Genomic DNA, 16601 nt, shown 5'->3' with positions numbered 1-16601 from the left:
TATTATTCAACTTATTTTCAAATATACCAATAACTCAAGCATTACAGTTTCTTCTCCTTAGATGCATCTAAGGTTCTAAGCTATCCAAACCTAGATAAACTTATTTCAATCAATTGCTTCACATTGGTGATCCACTGCATTCTTGTGTTACTTATTATTCAACTTATTTTGATAGTGAAAATTCATAAATTGAACTTGTTATAGGTGACATGCATGGGAGTGGAAGCATTTGGATACTGAAACCTGGATACCTTAGCAATTGATTGGTTTTCTTCCCTAGTCATAGTAGGAAGCTAACTATGTCCAGTTAAATACAATAAAAGTCGATTCAAACTTTATAATCAGTATCATAAATGTGAACAATTTTCTTTTATGTCTCTTATGATTTGGAGGACTTTGCTATCTATCTATAACATTAATCAAAGGAACTCTGCCGGATTGTCATATCATTTCTTCATTTTACACTAAATCAGCATTCAGTAAAAATTCATTAATATCTTTATTCATCATTTTCTCAAAGCATTTTTACCAACGGTTCCTTTTGACATATTTTTTGTTGGGATCTTATCTGTATGGTATAGTATAAAACTTAGAATCAGGAGCAACACGTAGATAAGGTGCAATACGCTTATGAAACAGGGCTAGATTGAATAGGGCTCATGGATATTTATAATATTTCTTCAGCTTGTCATTTGCAAATGGGCTTTGGTGCATCATCCCTTTAGTGTTCATACCTTCATGCTTTCGTTGTAAGTCCGTTTACCTATTAAAATGATAACTTCACTTTCATCTCTGATTGATACTTGTGTTTTATAAGTTATATGAACTTATTGGAGAGAACTCAAAAAATATGGGCAGCATGTGTAGGCTTATTTTGCCTATCTTTGATTTTTTTTCTTAATACTTAACAATAAGAATTCTCTTATGTGCCTTTACGGATGTGACATTGGAGTTAAGTATGCAGGTATTGCACTATAGAGATACATTCATATGAAATTTTTTGGAAAAGCAAGGTACAACGTGCTAGCGTTATGATGCTTCTAAGGTGCTCAATCTACTGGTGTGGAAAATAGGACCAATATTATTAGCTACTTGTACTCATACTTTCTTTATTTTAAGAGTGGGAAGCTCCTGAATTGTAGCTTCACTAGGTAAACAAATCGATTACAGATTATAGAGTTTAGAAGCAAATTTGTGCAGGTAAAATATTTTTCCAGCTTCTCCAACATAAGCCAACCTTCCTGAGGAATGAATGCCCCTTTGCTTTCCTTCTTTTCAAATTCTGCACTAGAAGGTTATTGATAGCAACTCCAAGCTAGTCCTGACTTTTGGTTTCATATTTGATTTCATCCATCCTCCCACTAATCCTTGAAGCAAGAAAGCTATCCTCTCATGTCTAACTTGTTCTTGAATAATGTATTAGCAAAAAAGCCATAACTGCAACAGGAAAATAAGTATTCATCAGATTGCATGATATCATCACATGGAACACCATTTAGGGGTCCAATGAAGCCTTCAACTTCATATGCAGTTTGTCAGTAGCAGCCTCCAAAGGATGCTTTTTCCTTAGTAGCAGAATCTTGTACTAAGTGCAATTCTGAAATTTGTAGAATGATTTGGAGGAAAACTGGCATGAGGATGATAATTAACTATTCTTAATAATTTTTCTGATACTATATTATTAATTACAAAGTAAAATTGATCTGCCCTTTCTCTAGGTAAAATTGCCATGTATTTCTTTTGTTAACTACTTATCTATTAAGATTATTCACAGTGTCATGTTTTGACTTTTGACTTGTTTGACTAGTAAAATTTGCATGTCAACCAGTAATTATCTGGTAAATTTGACTTCCAAAAGAGTTTGATAGACCAGCAATTTTAGACACAACAAAGAAAATGGTGAGCATCCGCATATCTTGCAGAGAAGTGTCTGATACCAATAACATGGGGCAGTAATATGGTATTGCCTCATTAGCAATATTTATCTGGCAATTACTTGATATATGTTTTTTGTTGCTTGAGATGGAAAAAAGTGTTATATTACAAAATTTGTCAGTTCGTTTCTACACAAAATTTTCTATTAAATGCTATTGATTATAGGACCTTTTGCCACCCTTTGAAGCCAGTTTTGAACAAATTTTGTTTTAATCCTTATCTAAATTTCACACAGATGACACATTATATTTTCTGCTTAAGTTAACAAACCATTTTCTTGTAAGTTTCTTCTAATCTGTTTTTCCAGTTAATAGCAATATTAGCATTGTATCTCCTCTGCAGACATAATTCATTTATCATTTCTTCGTAGTTCTCATAATGGGAATATTGCTCTATATTGTATAAACCTCTTTTGCTGATCTAATTGCTATCATTCGTTCACAGTCACCTTGCCAATGCTGCTACATTTTGGTCCCAATTTTCTGATAATGGTTATTTGCATTGCTACTACTCCTTTTCATGTCAAGCTGCTTTCCTTAAGTTGGCTTGTCCAATTGGTTGATTCATTTTTTTAATCAGATAATCGCATGCCAGGCTGCAGAACTTGCTTCATAGGCATGATGGTGAGATTATCCACCATCTCATTTTATCAACGTTAGCTGCATTTAGTTGTACCTTTTTCTTTTTTCCTTTGGAAGAGGGTGATGGATTAGAGGCCATTACTTTCTTGCCATGTTAGCATGTGCATAAAAGAGATAAACTCCACTTTAAAGAGCTTTGATGTTTAGGACTTATGTTATCTCACTGTCCTCAATTCTGTTTCTTGTTAGGATACACGAAAGTACTACCTTCTTGTTTTATATTCATCTGAGGCTGCCATAATGGCTAGTTTTTTTTTTGGTAATAATCCATGCTAGATGATATTATCCTCATCACTTGACCTTCTCATTGGGGAAGGATCTTTGAATAATTCAATTATTTGCATATCTCCCTAACATGGCCTACATGCTTTTGTGGCTTATCAGGAACCACAGTGAAAAAGTTCTAGTAATGATAAGGGAGATATGGAGTGGTGAGCCATGGTATTGCTTTTGTCAGGAGTTGGAAGCTATTTGTCTCAGGACACTACTGACTTTTGTTCCTCTTCAGGTCCAGGTGAAATGGCCGTTGTTGGTCGGGACATGACTCAAGATTTGAGTACCTAACACTTTAGAAATACCGATTCGAAGAACCAGCAAGCAGAAGACCTTCCCAGGGTTTTGGACCTTCATACTCTAGTCCTGGAAGGAATTGGAAATGCTAATGGCTACACATCAAAAGGTAGGTTGCCATTGCTCCTGACAACCAGCACACTTCAATTTGGTGGAATGACCTTCCCCCACCATGAGCAGCCACAGCCCTGCCCTTCTCATAATAAGCATAGCATACTCCTTTGATGTTCTGGACATCTTTTTCTTCTCTCTGGAATAAGATAGAACTGAAAAGTAGATATGGGAGAGGGCAACAAAAGAAGGGTCTATTCCATCATGACCATCTTTTCCTTTGGAGAAAAGTGAGAATGAAAAGGAGATACCATACACCAACATGAATGCTGCATCCTTTCTCTATAATGCATCATGATGAACAAGGCAAATTATAACTGTGGAACAATGTCTACATAGCTTTTCGAGTATTTAAGTTCGCCGTCCAGAGTTTCTCACGCAATAAATTTTGTGCCATGTTGCAGATGATCTTTTCAGAGAACATGACCCACATAGCTGGAGCAGATGATGAATGTCTTCAATATATTGTCAAAGTGAGTTGTCATGGATTAGGCAATTGGTGATCACTATTGCAGGACATCATATTGCTCAAAGATGTTCTACAGAATCTGCATCAGCACTAAAGTTTTCAATGTGCTTAAGCAAAATGTATTATTGCCTTTAGTGCAGCATATTAGAGTAATTTTGTGGGCCTGGGACAATTGATTGTTTAAACTCATCTAACATCAATAGCTTAGATTGATAAATATAATTTGTCTTGGACCACCTTGATTGCTTGACATAATTTTGTAGTGTGCAAGAACATCCTCTTTTAATTTTTAAATCTTATCCAGATAAGACTTTTCTTGTTTGTTTTATTGACCTCAACTACTTGAGACTGCTCTAGATTTTCATAGCCCATTGATCAAATCTTCAAGTCATCCATACTTTCATATAGAATAATTCCAAAGAAATAGCTACACAACTACCTCTGAAGACACCCTTATTTTATAGGAAATTTATCAGAAACACCCTCCATTTTGCCTTAATTATCATTCACAAATCACTCCCCAACCATTTGGATATTTTACATTTGACGCCTACTTTTTGCTCTTAATTAATTTTACCCTAACCCAACAGACAGAATAGAAAAATATTCTAATACTTTTTATTTTTTACTTTAATCTTAAAAAACTTATAAAAGTATATTAAGTTTAGTAATTGTTTGTAAGAAAACTAAATGGCAATTTTGAGGTAATATATATATATATATATATATATATATATAGAGTGTTTTTTGATCAATTTTCTTATTTTATAACACTAAATCTAGGAAATTAAATAGTTTGACAATAGTACTGAGACTTTCTTCTACAGCAACCTCCAACATACTCCATGTAGCAAAAGATTTGCTCAATGGTTGTTAGGTTGACATATAATTAGGGATCTATGAGAGTCCATTTGACCAATGGAAAGCTCAAGGTTATAAAATCTTTTTAATTGCCACATGTTCGATTCTAACGTTGACTTTCTCAATAGTTTTTTTTTTACCCCTTAGGTTAGTGACATTTTTGGAGCAGAATATTTTTCCATTTCCAATTCATCCTTGACTCCAATGTTTCATCGTGTCTACTACTAACTTTTATTTAGTCATGCATTATTATAAGTTTAATTGCATAAATTTATTGTATTTTTAACTTAAGCACCGTAATAATTACTTATGGTAAAAATCTTTAAATTCTACGATCAAAAAATAATTTTTACACTTTAGTCGAGACCACTAGAGATTCAAGAGTTAAAATTAAATGTATATAATGATTTTGTAAAGATTAAATTAAATCATAGGAAGGTAAAATATAATTTCTCCTTTTTTCTGTGTGTAATTTACGAATTAGCCTGCAAGGTTATAATATAAGTGATAAATAAACGTTAGAGATCTTAATTTATCAAAATCTAACGGTCAGGTTATTTGAAACTCGGAGGCACCCAGACGTGGGGCCCACGGTGACGCACCCGAAGTGGGGCCCAACACGTGGCAGAACGGGCAGCCTTTCTCTTTCGGGGGTCGGCCACGCTCGTGCCGGCCGACGAGGTGGGAGGTGGGGCCCGGCGGTTAGGAAATCGAGTCTCTTCGTCGGGTCCCGCTTACGGTCCAAGGAAGAGATTCGCCCGAACCGGGGCCGGTTCGAGAGAGAGAGAGAGAGAGAGAAGAGCCGAGCCGAGCCGGGGAGGTTCGGAGACCGAGCCTCCCATTTGAATTCCTCGACCGTTGGAGGATCACGAAGCACGTGCGGAGGAATAAGTCGTCCCGTCGCACTCTCTGTAGTTACGACTTGGACTTATCTGTAATAAAATAATCTAAAATTTGCAGAAAGCCACCAGAAAAGAATGCAAGCCCCTCTCCTCTCAAATTTGGATTCTGGGATTTTTGTAAATTCATACCTAATATTGTAGTATATTGGAAAAGAAAAAAAAAGTTACTATGCTGTATTATAACTTAGATCTCCTGAACTATAATATATATCAATTATATTGCTCTCATTTTAACCATTGGATTGCGTAATTATACGCGGATTATGTGAATACTATCTCTTACCAAAAAAATACAAAGAAATTTATGTTGATTATGGGGTTACACAAATAGTTTTTTTTTAAAAATTGCTAGAGAAGAAATTTATGATCGCTCTACTCCTCAGCCTTATATTAAGTACCATTCGTGCAAGTATTTTTGAGGATTTACAGCCTATTACATAAAAAAATAACGTTCATATAGTCCAGTGATCATCAATGGATTATGTTGTTTATATGCAGATTATATAAATAGGTATTTTTCTAAAGAAAAAAAAAGTGTCTATGGATAACAATCTCAACTTCATAATAATCACTCTTCACCCAAATATTTAAAGATTTGTAATCTTTTTCTAAGAATTAACCACATAATAAGTGAAATTGCATGATATTAATTTGTAGAATTAAATCTAATTTAGTTTGACTTATACCAAACACTTCTCGAGATTTATTTGTGTGTTAGGTGGCATCCAATTAAAAAATATTATACTAGTGACATACATGCTCCTATACTTATATGTGAAATTTACATAATTTATGGGCGGATTATTTTGCGTTGATTATTACATTAATTATCTATGGATATAGAGCAATTTCTATGGATTTTTCTGTAAATTTACAACAATTCCTAATGATTTAGAGTATTTTCTATGGATTTAAAACATTTCATAGAGATATAGAGCATTTCCTGTAGCTAAAATTAGCTCCTCTAGTCTTCCAGTCAATGTGCATTATAATAAAAGATCATGAATAGAGATTGATGAAGAAGTCATCCTAATCCTAATAGTAATGCATTACATATATATATATAGTTTTCTTTTTTGTAAGGAAAACAATATATTAGCCATATTATTTGTTTGAAGATTCAATCTGAATTCTTTTTGACAAAGTCTTTTGTTCTTCTTCAAGCAACCATCACATGAACTAATAATTAGGAAAAGCTTAAGAAAATTGTAATGGTTGTTTAGCTGGGCAAACTTTTCTTCTCTTTACATAAAATATTTATCACTGACTTCTTTTTTTTCTTGTAAAAGATAAGATTTTATTTTCTTATTATACTATGATGCCATATAACATTAGATAACTTTTAAACAATTTTAAGCAATTTATACAAAGGCAAGAAAGGTTTTCTTAATCTAAGTTTAATTTAATCATGATTAGTTAGCTTTTGTTAATATAATAATTTTTTTTGAAAGAGCTCAAAGCTTTTTAATAACAATTATGATATGTTGAAAGTTTTTCAGTAGCAATTACCCAATTACTTTGTAATGTAAGTTGCTGTCACTACAAGCAAACAATTCTTTTAACATAATTATATCCCCTTGTTAATTTAAGCTTTTGATGGATACCAATGCAATACCTATAGGATGGAAAAGCCCTTGAATTCATGAGATCAATAACTTTGGTGTCATATATATATATATATGAAAACTAATTGGCACTTTGACATTGATGGGCTGACTACCTTCTCCCTCCCTTTTATTTGAAGTTAACTATTACTAACTAACTCACTGGAGATGTGCTTAACTTCAAATCTAAGCTAAGCAATATAATAAACAGCTCTCTCTATGCATCTACATTTATCTCTCTTCTAACCAAAGAATACTACTTGTGTTTGAAATGCTCAAATCAATGGTGAACTTTTTTGCTTCATGCTCACCAAAGTGGACAATCTTTTTTCTTTTTTGAAATTATAATTTGCCTGTGGATTGACTCAGATTTCAACTTATCATCTTCTATTTTACAATTAAGCATTTAATCTCTCTATATTTCAGACCAAATTACAACGGTTAGTTATCTTTAACTGCAACGTTAAAAAAAAAAACTTAATTATCCCTATAAAAATATAGTCTGATTTAAAAATAGTAAGTATAATTTGATATTTTATTATTTATCCTTGGTGAAAAATATTGGCTCTATATTAGCAAAGATTGGATGAATCATTAGACTTCAAGTAAAAGATATAAATATCATACACATAGGAAATTAAGTCTCATAACCAATTTGAGGATACACATCAATTTTTAAGCCACTTGCTGTGAATAAACAAATAAATAAATATTAATTTCCATTTGATAATAAAGATATCAAGTTAATAGAGTACTCTGGATGGATCCAACATTTAAGTTGTGAGAAACTAAAACTGAATCCAATGAAGACTAGGGAATTTTACCAATATTATTTTCAGTGAAAAAGTAGCCATGGAATCCAATGAAGACCTTCCCATATGTTCAAATGTTTAGCTTCAGCCAAAGTTTGAATCAAATTGTTTAAAAAATAAGAAAAAGTGAGAGCTTTAGACATTACTCTTCTATTAGATTAATTGGGATATAAATTATCTAAGGGGCCTACCATGTGCTTGTCAATATGTACATAGATCATCCAAGATTCAGGAGCTAATATAAGGTTTTTATTAAAAGAAAAAAATATATCATTATATATATAATGTTTGAATTGAAGGGCTTCCCTAATGTTGATTTAAGAAAAGGAAAATTTAGACAATTCATATCCTTTTTGTTTGTATATATTTTTTTTTCTCTTGAAGGAGATGTATATGTTAATGAGAACTATTATTGATATTTGGAATGAAGTGATAACAAAGTTTTATTGTATTTTAACTTTGTTAAAGAACACCATCACACCCTCTTTATAGCTCTAAATAAGTAATAGTCAATAGTACTATTATTATTATTATTATTATTATTATTATTATTATTTTAAAAATATTATTATTATTTTTATATAAAAAAATTAGTATTACTGTTAATTATTTTACTAATTAAGACTAGGAATTAGACTAGATTTATAATCCCTATCCAAATGATTGACTAAGTTAGATCCTAACAAAGATTGATTTCCAAACTGAAGTCGATAAAGATGATTTATCGGGCAAAAGCACAAACCCAACTGTAACTCTAAATGGAGACCTCTCTGAAAAACTTCGAGGGTAGATAAAAAGTAGGCAACATTTATTAATAAAACACAATCGAAAATGACAAAATGAATCATATATGACCATAATTTTTCAATTGCAAACAAAAATCCGATCTAATTGCAACCCTAATTAGAACCCTTTTTGGAAAGCTTTAATAAAAAAGGGTGGAATGAGTGATGTTTAAGCAACATAAAACCAAATCTAACCCTAGTTTTATAATTTATGAAACTCAAATCTGGTCCGATTGCAACCCTATATAGAAACCTCTTCGAAAAGCCTCCCTCTGAGAGGATTAAAATAAATGAGCAATGTTTGTTACTCAACAGAACCATATGTCTAAATAAAGGGAAATATAGATGGCAACCTTCATCCTAAGAATTCCACCATTTAATGATCCTGATAGCATTAGAATAAATAGTAACCAAAAATAGATTATAACTTTTTAGCACTTCAGTCCTCCCCTTTTCTTTTATTCTGAAACCACCCCCTTCTTTCTCTCTCTCTTTCTTCGTCAAACGCCAAACCGCTTCGGGTTCCAAACGGGAGGCTCGGACAAAGGCTCGGCTTCTTCTTCTTCTTCTTCTTCTTCTTCTTTTCTTCTCTCTCCCTTTCTTTTGCGAGCGTCATCATAGACGAAGCACAAAGCTCTCCTCTTCTTTAATCTCTCCACTGACCCTTAAAGATCCATCGCCACCTCCGTTCCTCCACACCCACCTCGCTAAAAATCTCATCTTGGTCTCCTCCCTCCCGTTCTCCGCTGATCCCTTCGGCGGTTGCGCTGCCTGGAATGGTTAGGAATCGCTGAATTCGGCGGTGGTTGCTCTTTTTCGTTGTCGGGCTTTGTTATTTGGGGGAGATTTCGGGGAGGAGATGGCGTCGGAGGGGTTTATTTCGATATCGGTGGCGTCGATGGTTGAGGATGTGTTGAAGCAGCATGGGACGAGGCTTAGCGACATCGACTTGGCGTCGAGGAAGGCGGAGGAAGCGGGTGGGTTGGTTTCTTTGATGGGTTTCTCTTCTTCTTTGCGCTAAAGTTTCAATCTTGACGGTTTTCTCGATATCTAATATGGTACTCTTTAATATCTTCAACAAAAAAAATAAATCACGAACTTTGATCGTTCTTGAGTAGCTTGTGGCTTTCTTTTCCCGCATTGTCTGGAATTTTATTTATCTCTGAATTATCTCCTATATAAACTATAGGAACAATAGAGAATACAATCCCAATTTGCAAGGTTAGATATAAAGAAGAAATTTTTAAGCTCCGTTGTGTTGTTCTAACGCAGCTGCAAGAAGGTATGAGGCAGCCGGGTGGCTGAGGAAGATGGTCGGGGTTGTCGGTGCAAGGGATTTGCCAGAAGAGCCTTCCGAGGAGGAATTCAGGCTTGGCCTGAGAAATGGGATCGTTCTCTGCAATGCACTTAACAAGGTTCAACTTGGTGCCGTGCCCAAGGTCAGTACCTCTGCTTTTGTATTCCCATTGTCCGGATCCCTTATTATGCCATTTTATGCAATGACTCGATCTCTTGATATTTGCTATCTTAAGGTGGTGGCAGCTCCAGTTGATTCAGCTCTACCCCCAGATGGTGCAGCTTTGTCGGCATATCAGTACTTTGAGAATCTGAGGAACTTCCTTGTCGCCCTTGAGGATTTAGGACTCCCTACATTTGAGGCATCTGATCTCGAAAAGGTGGGGACATCTAATTCTAGCTTGGAATGTCTTATTTTTAACAGTTGGCATTATGGTACTGTCCTTGAAGCTCTAGGAAATAGAATCTGGATACTTTACCAGGACTTTGTATGTGTATTTGATGATCCTCCATTCTTCTCTAAGTATGTCAGCTGAATGTTTATTTTGCCCTTCGTTTGATCTCCATTCAATTTTGGCTGGAATGCAGGGAGGTAAGGGTGTTCGAGTTGTTAATTGTGTTCTGGCACTCAAGTCCTACAGTGAAGCTAAACAATTGGGCAGGCAAGGTTCCTGGAAATATGGCGGAATTATGAAGCCTGCTAATACGGGGAAGTATTTCGTTAGGAAGAACTTGGATCCTTTTATGGGTTCCTTATTTAGGACGCAGTCAGGTGACAAATTCACCAATGGGTTATCAGTGGAACAAAACTTGAGCGTCGATCTTTCGATAGAATCTACTGAAATGGTTAGTAAGTTGTCTGGAATTGTTGCTTTGCAATAGAGAATTATTGTAAGTTAGGATATTGATCTCTATGACATTGTTCGCAGACAACTTCGCACTCCATAAATATGCTTGTGCGAACAATTCTATCGGATAAGAAGCCAGAAGAAGTTCCTGTGGTGAGACTACTATGCTTGTCTGATTGGTTGATAGACTTATAAGATGTAATTGTTCAAAATAGATGAAACTGATACCATACTTTTGTGCAGCTTGTAGAGTCAATGTTGAGTAAAGTTATGCAGGAATTTGAACATCGGATCGCAAGCCAAAATGAGTTGGTATGCTCTGTCATTGCTTTTACTTAATGTTGTTCTTCAGTGTTTCATAACTTCTGGAAGTGTATAGCTTTCCTTCGGTTTTAACTCGACTGAAAGATATTGCTTAAATCTTTGTGGCTGTTAGTTGATGATGTACTCTAAATCGTGATAGGCGAAAACAACCCCGAAGGATCTTAATGATGTCAAGCCCTCTTTCAGACTCCACTCCTCTAAGGATCTATCATCCATACCAGATGACATGAAGGTACTTTATAGATACTGTTTCACCCGTGCTGTCTTTCCTGATGATCAGACATAATTTGTTTTACTGCAAAGAGAGGAAGTAAAAAAGAAATTTAACAGTTAAGATCTTATAAGAGTTCTTTTTTCTCTTTTTCCTGATACTTCTTATATAAAACGTTTAACATGGCCAACAATTAGTACATCCTTGAAGAAACTTTTATGTGGTTTAACTGTTCAATAATTTATTATCACGCATTAGATGGAGCAGGGAAAGAAATATTCCATGTCTGTGGATAAGGAAGACTTACATATGATCCTGAAAGATGAAGAGATAGCCAAAGACAAGCTTCGAAGGAAACAGATAAATTTTGAGCAGCAACAAAGAGAGATTAAGGTACAATCAACTTTGATAGCTATATATTAAAGATCTTATCTCTCAGTCAGTTACCATCAATTTGCTTGATAGTCGATAACTTCATTCTTATTGTAGGAACTGAAACATGCCCTTCATACTACTAAATCAGGTATGGAGCACATGCAAATGCAATGTTCTGAAGGATTCACCAACCTTGGTAAGATGATCTTTCTGTCCTCGGTTATTATATATCAAGTTCCATTGTTGTTTGAAAAATTATGTAGCTAATGCCCTTTAAAATATATCCATGCCAGGGAAACATTTGCAGATACTTGCTAACGCTGCTTCAGGATATCATAAAGTTCTTGAGGAAAACAGGAGGTTGTACAATCAAGTCCAGGATCTTAAAGGTAGAATTACGAGTACTAAATCATTATCCTATTCAGAAGAAATAAAGTACATATAATGCTAAATATTGTCTGTTCTTACTAGGAAATATTAGGGTCTACTGCCGTGTAAGACCCTTCCTACCTGGAGAACAAAATAGTGCAAGCACTGTTGGTCGTATCGATGATGGGAACATAACAATCCTCACTCCCCCAAAATATGGCAAGGAAGGGCGTAAATCATTTAGCTTCAATAAAGTCTTTGGACCATCTGCAACTCAAGGTTACTCATTCATACTACTGAAAACGAACAACTTCCTAACATCATCTTTACCACTAAATCACATGCTCTATTTCTTTCAATGCAGAAGAGGTGTTTTCAGATACTCGGCCTCTGATTCGTTCTGTTCTTGATGGTTATAATGTGTGCATCTTTGCATATGGACAAACAGGATCAGGAAAAACTTACACAATGGTGAGGGTCATGAGGATTATTACTTTGGTCTTTCGAAACTTGATCAGTCAAAGTTCTTTATTTGTTTGTTGACATTAATATTGATTTAGATCTAATTCTGTTATACAGAGTGGACCTGAAGAATTGACAGAGCAAAGTGTTGGTGTCAACTATAGGGCGCTAGACGACCTATTTTTTCTGTCGGCGCAAAGGAAGGACACATTTTCTTATGAAATTTCTGTGCAGATGATTGAGATATATAATGAGCAAGTGAGAGATCTCCTTGCTAATGACGGAATTAACCGAAGATATCCTTTTCAATTATGTCCTTTATTTCTTTGCATTTGATAGCTTCTATCTATGTGCTTGTCATATACTTTGTAGAAACCTACATAGAATGATCTATGTAGTCAAATAGCATGCTAATTTTTGCTAGAAGCTCCTCATCAGAAGTAGCTACTTCCCAAAATCTACACCTTCGTCTCATGCATGTATGTTGAATATCCTTGACGTACAAGTACATTAGAGATTCGAAACAGCTCACACAAAGGACTTGCTGTGCCGAATGCTAGTTTAGTTCCTGTTACATCAACTTCAGAAGTCATTGAAGTGATGAACATGGGTCATAAGAATCGTGCAGTAGGTGCGACAGCCATGAACGATCGCAGTAGCCGTTCTCACAGGTTCAACTGTTTTCTTTCTACTCCAGATAGTAAAACTAATGCATCTCATTTTGTTTTTGTACTCATTAGAAAGCAAACTATTTGCAGTTGCCTTACTGTTCATGTCCAAGGAAGAGAATTAACATCTGGAAATATTCTTCGAGGCTGCATGCATCTCGTTGATTTGGCGGGTAGTGAACGAGTTGATAAATCTGAGGCTAAAGGAGAAAGGCTAAAGGAGGCCCAACACATAAACAAATCACTTTCAGCTCTAGGAGATGTAATATCTTCTCTTGCCCAAAAGAATTCTCATGTCCCTTACAGAAATAGTAAACTCACACAACTGTTACAAGACTCTCTTGGTAAGTATGACTTTTAGATTTCAAGAATAATCGGGTAGTATCGATTTCCCGCACGTTAAATTCTGTATTCTTCCAATGTGCATGTCCAGGAGGCCAAGCTAAAACATTGATGTTTGTTCACATAAGCCCTGAGATCGATGCCATTGGCGAGACTATAAGCACTCTCAAATTTGCTGAGAGGGTCGCTACTGTCGAGCTTGGCACAGCCCGATCGAACAAAGAAACTGGAGAAGTCAAAGAGCTTAGAGAGCAGGTTTTTCATTGGATTTCTTGTCCTTAGCACGTCAAAGTCGAATTGCTTTTCAAATATCTGAACTTTCTTCATCTTATTTCAGATAGCTAATCTTAAGGCAGCCTTAGCTAGTAGGAGAGAAACAGAACCTGAGCACATCCCAAGCACGACATCTAGTCCTGATATTTATCGGACGAGGTCTGGTGTATTCACACCTCCAAGCCTCCTCAGACAGCCAATGGAGGACGTTGGAAATATAGCGGTATTAAACCTCTCCAAGTGCTAAGATCTTCACGTAGTTGATAAATTTTTTTTTTTATTTTGCTATTCTGGAATGGACAAGTTGATAGACTGAAACTTTTTTCCTTAAGGTTCGGAGCAACTCTATACAAACGCAAAAGAAGAGAAATTTTGATTTGGATAAGCTGTTGTCAAGCGACACTTCTTTATGGCCTGACCGCAGTCCTGGACTTCAGGACGCAGATGACAAAGAGTTACAAGCTGGAGATTGGGTTGATAATGTTGTCATGGACAAGCTTGAAGCTTCCAGTAATGGAGGTTCATTCAGCAGCCAATGGGGAGGAGATAGTGTGCAATTGCCAAACTTCTTTTACCAGGGATACGTTCCTGATGTGAGAGTCTACCAGGATCCGCAAAGAAATGGCACCGAGTCTATAGCGACCGATGATTCAGATGATTTCGAGTTTGCTACAAGTGATTCTTCAGAACAAGATATGCTGTGGCAATACAATGTTCCAAAAGCTACAGGTGCAGTCAATGGGGTTGGATCGAAGATAAAGACCCCGCAAGCAAAGCTAAAAAAGAATTCACATATAAGGTGAGTTTTTGTTATGCTGAATGATAGATTTTTCTATTAATTTTGGCAGTACAAAGTCATCTTTTCTTATAGAAATAATAACAGGCTCATATTTAGTATGGCCTACAATTATGTCTATATACTGGTTACAGGCTGCAAAAGTTTTAGTAGATCTTTTGCTTAGAGAAATTTGATTTCTTTGCACGAAATGTTGGCAGACTGGGCTCAATTGAAACACTTGTGATGAATCCTTTTCTGCAGTTGTTATTTTTAGGGGAGAATGATTGCTTCTTGTCTGTGAATCAATCTAGTAATAAAGAATGATGAATCTGGAAGTAATGAAACTTTCTAAACCATTGTCAGCAATTAAGACAGCCTTTAACTTAATCTACTATTTGTTGATATTGAGGGTCCTTGATTTGTACAGACATCCATTTCCCCATCATTCTGAACAGCAAGCGATAACTTTGTTGCTCAAGCACTTACAGTCTTGATCAAATTTCAGTGAATCCTCCAAAATACTAGACTGCACAACTTTTTTGAACCCAATTGTAAGTGCAAAAGTTGAATACTAGCACATCTCCTGATTGCATTCCCCATCTAATAACTAATTATATGCTATAACATATAAATTGTAGAATGAGCTACTTGTCTAAGTTGGACAGAGTTGATACATTCTATTACAGTCATTTAAATTTTTGGCATGTTAACATGGAAATTGATAATATTACTGATCTTGTTTTCTTCTTCATTATTCAGGACTGGAGATCTTTCGTATGTTCCCTCGCCATCACAGAAGCAATCAAATGGCATGTCTGGCCAAAAGTTAAACCGCACTGGAAGGCAACCTACTTCCAGTGGCATCAGCGGAAAAAGGAATGTCAATGGAAGAACGGGAAGCGCAAAGTAAAGACATTGCAGATTGCTGTGGATTTTTCTGGCAATCCTCATCAAAGTTGGTGGAGGAGAAATCAAGAGAAACTCATGCATGGAATTAACTTCAGTTGTGTGTCGTCGTATGTATTCTAGAGATTTATATCGCTACCGACCGGTTAGGTTTTTAACCTTATGTTAAGATCGGTTGAGTTGTAAGAATTCATACTTCCATTCTTTTGTTCATCATGTTTACTACTACGAAAGAAAAGAGAAAAAAAGCAAATGAAAAGAAAAGAAGAAAAAAAAAGGGAGGAGCAAAAAAAATGAAGCTCAGATTTATGTTTATGCGGATATAAAATAACTCATATTTTGTTAATTCTAATGAATAGTTGTGATAATCTTCTTTAAAGCTCCTGGTTCTTGTTGGTCTATTTCAATCCTCTCTTTAAAGAGCCTTGACTTCAATCAAAGCAGATCATCAACATAGTAAGATCTGAAATGAGTCAAATTCGCAGAGTCAGAGCTGTTGCAGTTTTATCCAAGTTGCCGTCTTATTCTATGTGCATGACTTATATTTATTTCAAAGCCCTGTTTTCTCATTAACTGAACAAGATAATATCTAAATAAGATGATATATGTGAAGAAACAAACAAGAAGATCATATAATTTTCATGTACAGATGTTGCTATAATATAGTAACATTTAATCATCCCATCTCCATCACTCATAATGTGTCATGAGTGCTCACTGTACTCATGAATGCCATAGCCGAATCCAAGATTCATGCAAGCTTGCTTGGATGCAGTGAGTTGGTGTGCATTATTGATTGAGAAGGTATAATCAATAATGGATAATCCAATAAAAAAGAGGTTTCCACTATGAAAGACCTCCTATAAATATAATTCAATTTAAAAATCTAACATTTTTCTCAAGGCTTTCGTAGCTCAGTTGGTTAGAGCACCCGTTTAGTAAGCGGGAGGTCTTGAGTTCGACTCTCAACGAAAGCATTAAAGGAACGAACCGTTGGTTATTTGGAATTTTGCATTTTACTCCCTGTTAAACGAAAATTCATAGTTCGGATAACAAATA

General features: G+C 35.3%; 1 protein-coding gene, 1 long non-coding RNA gene and 1 other non-coding gene across 4 annotated transcripts; all 3 read left to right on the top strand.

Annotated features, from left to right (window-relative positions):
* The first annotated feature begins 2451 nt into the window (after nucleotides 1–2451).
* LOC140799400 (uncharacterized) lies at nucleotides 2452–3981 on the top strand. Of its 2 annotated transcripts, XR_012110993.1 has the most exons (4): nucleotides 2452–2558; nucleotides 2961–3007; nucleotides 3085–3255; nucleotides 3662–3981. It is a non-coding gene; the product is annotated as an uncharacterized lncRNA (long non-coding RNA). The 2 variants fall into 2 exon arrangements; XR_012110992.1 differs by lacking the exon at nucleotides 2452–2558 and having other exon boundaries at nucleotides 2870–3007.
* A 5443-nt stretch (nucleotides 3982–9424) lies between these two features.
* Nucleotides 9425–15921, top strand: LOC140798426 (kinesin-like protein KIN-14Q). The gene is made up of 19 exons (XM_073152242.1): nucleotides 9425–9667; nucleotides 9963–10129; nucleotides 10223–10366; nucleotides 10575–10832; nucleotides 10916–10987; nucleotides 11078–11146; nucleotides 11298–11390; nucleotides 11628–11762; nucleotides 11859–11940; nucleotides 12038–12133; nucleotides 12216–12392; nucleotides 12478–12584; nucleotides 12693–12873; nucleotides 13087–13246; nucleotides 13334–13587; nucleotides 13677–13840; nucleotides 13923–14081; nucleotides 14191–14657; nucleotides 15396–15921. Exons 1-19 carry the CDS (start codon nucleotides 9550–9552, stop codon nucleotides 15544–15546), a joined length of 3054 nt encoding a protein of 1017 aa, XP_073008343.1. The 5' UTR covers nucleotides 9425–9549; the 3' UTR covers nucleotides 15547–15921.
* Nucleotides 15922–16445: 524 nt separating this feature from the next.
* TRNAT-AGU (transfer RNA threonine (anticodon AGU)) lies at nucleotides 16446–16519 on the top strand. Its single transcript has one exon. It is a non-coding gene; the product is annotated as a tRNA-Thr (tRNA).
* The last annotated feature ends 82 nt before the right edge of the window (nucleotides 16520–16601 follow it).

This window comes from Typha latifolia, chromosome 12 (assembly GCF_019914945.1).
Source record: "Typha latifolia isolate L0001 chromosome 12, TyphaL0001v2, whole genome shotgun sequence".
Lineage (NCBI taxonomy): Eukaryota > Viridiplantae > Streptophyta > Magnoliopsida > Poales > Typhaceae > Typha > Typha latifolia.
Note: the sequence above shows the minus strand (reverse complement) of the source record. Positions and strands in the feature narration are given on the sequence as shown.

Excerpts from the sequence above, each read along its gene's own strand:
- LOC140798426 (XM_073152242.1), top strand. The coding sequence starts at position 9,550 with ATGGCGTCGGAGGGGTTTATTTCGATATCGGTGGCGTCGATGGTTGAG. Across the intron at positions 12,874-13,086 it reads TGACGGAATTAACCGAAGAT|TAGAGATTCGAAACAGCTCA; the intron begins ATCCTTTTCAAT and ends GTACAAGTACAT. Across the intron at positions 14,082-14,190 it reads AGGACGTTGGAAATATAGCG|GTTCGGAGCAACTCTATACA; the intron begins GTATTAAACCTC and ends TTTTTCCTTAAG.